Genomic DNA, 5,648 nt, shown 5'->3' with positions numbered 1-5,648 from the left:
GGTTCACACCATTCTCCTGCCTCAGCCTCCCGAGTAACTGGGACTACAGGCGCCGCCACCACACCCGGCTAATTTTTTGTATTTTTAGTAGAGACCCGGTTTCACCGTGTTAGCCAGGATGGTCTCTATCTCCTGACCTTGTGATCTGCCCACCTCGGCCTCCCAAAGTGCTGGGATTATAAGGCGTGAGCCACTGCACCTGGCCAATTTACAGTGTTTTATTTAGGATTTTTCAACTTAAGATTTATTGGGAGTTAGCCTCATTGTAAGTCAAGGAGCATCTGCACATCATATACATATATACCATAAATATACATAATTAAATGTCATACTCCTGCTAGAGTTGGGGGGGTCAGTATCTGAAGTGCTTATAATAGCTTTATGTGGGGGTGATCCTCTAAGAATAAGAGAATAGTTACGTAGACCTTAAATCATAAATCTATAAGAATGAAGAAAGCCCCGAAGCCCCCCCAACTTCCACCCTGTCAGTCACCTCTCTGTCCTATACTCTGTCACTACCCCTGAGCCTCACGGCCTTCTTCACGCCTGGTCTACCCTGAATCTCCTCCTTGGTCTACGGTCTGACTTGTTCAGTCTCCCATCTGTTCTCTTCGGCACCTTTGTTGTCCTCAGTTCTCTCCCCACCTCCACACAGTGCTTGTCTGGGACATGCCTCTTCCTTCCGCCCACCCCACCCACATACATTGTTTCTTGACTGACACCTCCTGTCGCTTTAGGCCCCATTCAGTGCCGCTTCCTCTAGACAGCCCAGCTTGATCCTCAGTGCAGTTAGGCTGGGACTGCAACTCCTTTGCTGCTGCTTCCACTTGCTTAGGTCACCGTGTCCCACTTCCGTGTCTGAGCTCACTGGCTGCCTTTTAGTTCCTCAGCCTGTGCATTGCAGCTGTTCACTGCTTCTTCCTCCTTGAAGAAGGAGGTTTTGTCTAAGTGACAGCTCCAGGTTATCCTAGCTTTGTTTCTTTTAAATTCTCTTTTACAGATTCTATCTACCTGCTTCCCCAAGTTTTCACACATTCTGAAATCTCTACGTCCATCCCAGTTCTCACTCTTGAGTTTCCAGCTACCTTCGGCCCTTTCTCCCTGGGTATCTCACACCCCACTTTTCTAAAACTACACTCAGCTCCTGTTTCTATTCTCCCTTCCCTCGTTGGGTTTTGTGGTATCACTCTTGCAGGGTAAGAAGCTAGATAACCTTGACATGAGTTGTTTCTCCTTTCACCTTGGAACTTTAGGAATCCCTAGCATCTGGCTCTCTTGACCATCCCCAGTCAGGAATGACCACTTCTCTACCCCAGCTCCTCTTTTCTTAGTGGCGGGGGTGCCATCAGCACCCCACTCTTACCCTCATTTATTCCTTCAATAAATGTGAGCATCCGCTTTGTGTAAGGTCTTAGCTAGGTACAAAGTAAATCGAGTCCTGTCCTCGTGCACTTGTGTAAGTGAGAGCATCCTGGACGAGAGGCTGGAGGATGGTGGGGCCCTTTCCTGAAATGGAGTGTATGTTGGCAGAAGGAGGAGGCATGGGTTCCTTTTGGAACACACTAAATTTGAGATACCTGAAAAATCACCATCAGTGTTCCAGCTAGTTTCTAGAACTGATGTATTTGATTCTGGCACTAACATACCTATTTGAGGGTGCGGGTTTTGGTGTCAGACTGCCCGGGTTTAAGTCTAGGCTCTGTTTACTAGGTGTGGACGACTTTGGGCAAGTTACTTAACTTTAATCCTTAGCTGCTTCATGTGTAAAAAGGGGACCGTAACAGTGCCTGTTTCCTTACTGGGTGATACGAGGAGCACATGTGGTAATATTTGGGAAGCACAGTGCCTTGTGCAGATGCATAGAAGGCACATCTCAGCTGTTGTTAGTTTTCTTATTCCACTGGACTCTCACCTACATGATCCAGAACCCTTTGTAGTTGGTGAGGGCTACTTTCCCATGACCCCTAAGGTCTCCTTTCACTCTGCATTTCTACATTTCTGCATTTCTTTTCTTTTTCTTTTTTTTTTTTTTTTTTTGAGATGGAGTGTTGCTCTGTTGCCCAGGCTGGAGTGCAGTGGCCGGATCTCAGCTCACTGCAAGCTCTGCCTCCCAGGTTCATGCCATTCTCCTGCCTCAGCCTCCCGAGTAGCTGGGACTACAGGCACCCACCACCTCGCCCGGCTAGTTTTTTGTATTTTTTAGTAGAGACGGGGTTTTACTGTGTTAGCCAGGATGGTACATTTCTGCATTTCTACATCCCCACTATGAATGAGGCAGGGAGGTATGCAGCCCCTTCTTAAAGCTGGGTGGGAGGTCGGGCGTGGTGGCTCATGCCTGTAATCCCAGCACTTTGGGAAGCTGAAGCAGGTGGATCACCTGAGGTCAGAAGTTCGAGACCAGCCTGACCAACCTGGTGAAACCCCGTCTCTACTAAAAGTAGAAAAATTAGCTGGGTGTGGTGGCACACGCCTGTAATCCCATCTACCTGGGAGGCTGAGGCAGGAGAATCGCTTGAACCTGGGAGGTGGAGGTTGCAGTGAGCTGAGATTGCACCACTGCACTCACTCCAGCCTGGGCAACAGAGTGAGACTCCGTCGCAAAAACAAAACAAAACAGTGGGATGTGATATCACACAGCGTTTTAGGGCTTGAGCAGAAGGTTGGAGCTGGGCACTGGAAAGGTGAATTTGGAGAGACTGTCAGCCTGTGCTGTGGGGCTGAGTGTGGTGATGGGTATGTGTCAGCCCACAGACCCTGAGCCTTTACAGTGTGTCTGCACTGCTCCAAACACTCTCTTCTAGTAACTTCTGGAATCCTTACACACCATTGAGGTAGGTGCAGTTCTGTTCTATAGACAAGAAATGGGGCACAGAGAAGTTCAGTGCCATGCCCCAAGGTCACAGGTTGGGGTTCAGGTGCCTGGATTTTTTTTTTTTTTTTTAGGTGGAGTTTGGAGTTGGGCTCTCATTGCCCAGGCTGGAGTGTAATGCTGTGATCTCAGCTCCTCCACCTCCTGGGTTCAATAGATTCTTCTGCCTAATTCAGAAGTAGCTGGAATTAGAGGCATCCACCACCACTCTCGGCTAATTTTTTGGATTATTTAGTAGAGATGGGGTTTCACCATGTTGGCCAGGTTAGTCTCAAACTTCTGACCTCGGGTAATCCACCCGCCTCGGCCTCCCAGAGTGCTGGGATTACAGGTGTGAGCCACCGCACCCAGCTGGTGCTTGGATTTCAATCCCAGTTGCCTGGCTCAAGAGATGTGCCCTGATTGCAGTGCCAGCCTGGCTCCACACACCATGCTTAGGAGTTAGGTCTTGATAAGGATCCAGGGAAAGTTGCTGCGGCAAATGTTTTGGAAAGATGGCCTGGCAGTAGGGTAGATGGGCACCCAGGGACAGGAGACCCAGCATGAGCAGGCATGGTAATGGTGCAGAGAAGGATGACACGGCAGCAGCACTGGGGATGCACAGAGGGTGGATATGAAGAGCGTTCCTGTTGTTTCCGCCACCTGGATCCCTTTCACCTGTGTCTGCTTTGCAACTCCATCCCATTATGCTACTTCAGTATGTACCATGGTGTGGTCTCTGGAACAGCAGCACCTGGGAACTTGTTAAGACGTGTAAATTGGAGGGCCTAGCAGCCTGGGCTTAACAAGCCCTCTGTGGGGGAGCCTGATGCTTGAGGCTCATGCTTGAGAAGCACTCTCCTAATCTAAGCTGCTAGCACCCAGCAGTGGGTGACCACAAGGGTCTTGTCCTTGCTTTGGCTCTCTCCTAGTCCCTCAGCCTTGTCCTGTGCTCAGGGCTTGTGGCTCCATTACCCACTGCATTGCTGACACTGAGTTTACCGTGTTCAGCCTCACTTCTCAGTGAAATCCAAGGGCCTCTCAACCTCTGCATCTGGTGATTTCTCTGCCTTTGCTCAAAGCTTCTACTTGGCTGCCTAGTCCACAGTCTCCTGGTTCACCATTCACCTGGTCCCAGCAACAGAAGTCTCAGCTGGACACACGGTGTGCTTTAGAGTGAATGGCTCTTGTCTCCTCAACTCTAGACGGTGACAGTGAAATTGTGGGAAGAGCGTGAGGCTCTGAGCTCTGTTTGGCCTCAGAAGCTCTTTCCCTTCCCTTCGGGTTACAGTTACTGAGGAGTTGGTGTGGTCGTGTGTGGCAGTCCTGACTTGCACCGCTTCCCAGGCGTTAGCACAGTACCTTGCCGAGATGGCAGGAGCCAGAAAGGAGGGAGCATAATAATTACAGTTGCAGACTTTGGGATCAGGAAGTCCTATATGCAACAAGAATGCTTGCTTCCTAAGATGAATATAGAATTAAGGATGTCATTGCGTAACATATTCAGCAAAGAACCTAGGGACAGAAAGGACCAGTACTTTATCGAGCTGAGCTTTGTTTCAGTGATGTAAGTGGCAGCATTTATCAAATCAGTATCTTTGTTTTTCAGGACTTGAAAATACTGGAAATCTGTCCGGATCCAAACTCTTTTGCAAGCCAGATGAGTAACCAGACGGCATGAAAGGTTGAGAACATTTGACTTCCCTGCAAACCTTGGTATAGATCACTTCCTCTCCTGTAGGTTGGCACCAAAGAGCACAATGAGTACAGTAAGTTTTATCTCTTGAATTTGTGATTTTTTAGGACTAATTAACTACCTTCTTCCTTGTAGCACATGAATGAAAGTGAGTTCCATAATGGCACTTCAGAGTAGCCCCACTTGTTGAAGGAGTGTGTATAGGATCTTTCTGGTAGTTACATCAGCTCACTTATCGACACTGAACTAAATTCCAGTCATAAAGGGCAGTGCCCAGAAGACAAAAGGCTAAGAAGGAATAACTTAGGGTTTGGTAATCTCAGACCTTCACAGCAGTCGTCAGCGTCATGGAAATACTAAGACTTTTTGCTTTTTAAAATTATTTGTAGACTGGGCATGGTGACTCACACCTGTAATCACAACACTTGGGAGGGGTTAAGGTAAAAAGATCACTTGAGCCTAGGAGCACCCAGGGCAACATAGGCCCTGTCTCTACAAACAAATAAACAAAAAAAAATTGAGCAGGCGTGGTGAGGTGCACCTGTAGTCCCAGCTACTTGGGAGGCTGAGGCAGGAAGATTCCTTGAGCCCAAGAGTTCAAGGCTAGTTATGATGACACCACTGCACTCCAGCTGGATGGCAGAGTGAGACCCTGTCTCTATAAAAGTCTTTCCACCCAGTTTTCCATTTTTCCTTCTCTTTTGTTTCCCTGTGACGTTCTTGGTTCATTCATTGTGAGCATGATAGTAATGATCCATAGTGAAAAGTTTCTTATATTCTGTGACCAAAGTTGATTCGTCATTATAATAACTGTTTAGAGCTTTTGTTTATCTTCTGAAACAGGGTCTTGCCCTGTCACCCAGCCTGGAGTGCAGTGGGCCGATCTTGGCTCACTGCAACCTTCACCTTCTGGGTTCAAGTGATTCTTGTGCCTCAACCGTCCACATAGCTGGGATCACAGGCGTGCACCTCCCTGCCCAGCTGATTTCTGTATTTTTAAAAGAGACAGTTTTTGCCATGTTGGCCAGGCTGTTTTTGTTTGTTTTTTGAGATGGAGTCTCTCTGTGTCGCCCAGGTTGGAGTACAGTGGCACTATCTCGGCTC

At 48.2% G+C, this 5,648-nt stretch overlaps 2 protein-coding genes across 6 annotated transcripts in view; both read left to right on the top strand.

Moving 5' to 3' along the window:
• The window catches only part of RNF4 (ring finger protein 4), a 46,667-nt gene that overhangs the window by 20,099 nt on the left and 20,920 nt on the right, over positions 1 to 5,648 (top strand). For all 5 annotated transcript variants that reach the window (XM_011970844.1, XM_011970839.1, XM_011970842.1 and 2 more), the window contains one exon: positions 4,458 to 4,617. In XM_011970844.1, coding sequence (XP_011826234.1) covers positions 4,609 to 4,617 — 9 coding nt within the window. In that variant the 5' untranslated portion in view covers positions 4,458 to 4,608. The remainder of the gene's footprint in view (positions 1 to 4,457; positions 4,618 to 5,648) is intronic.
• FAM193A (family with sequence similarity 193, member A) overlaps positions 4,496 to 5,648 on the top strand; it is a 281,515-nt gene continuing 280,362 nt past the window's right edge. The window contains exon 1 of the mRNA XM_011970845.1: positions 4,496 to 4,617. The gene's annotated coding sequence lies outside the window, so the exon portion shown is untranslated. The remainder of the gene's footprint in view (positions 4,618 to 5,648) is intronic.

The sequence above is a fragment of the Mandrillus leucophaeus genome, unplaced genomic scaffold (assembly GCF_000951045.1).
Source record: "Mandrillus leucophaeus isolate KB7577 unplaced genomic scaffold, Mleu.le_1.0 Scaffold98, whole genome shotgun sequence".
Classification (NCBI taxonomy): domain Eukaryota; kingdom Metazoa; phylum Chordata; class Mammalia; order Primates; family Cercopithecidae; genus Mandrillus; species Mandrillus leucophaeus.
This window is presented reverse-complemented; position numbering and strand designations above follow the sequence as displayed.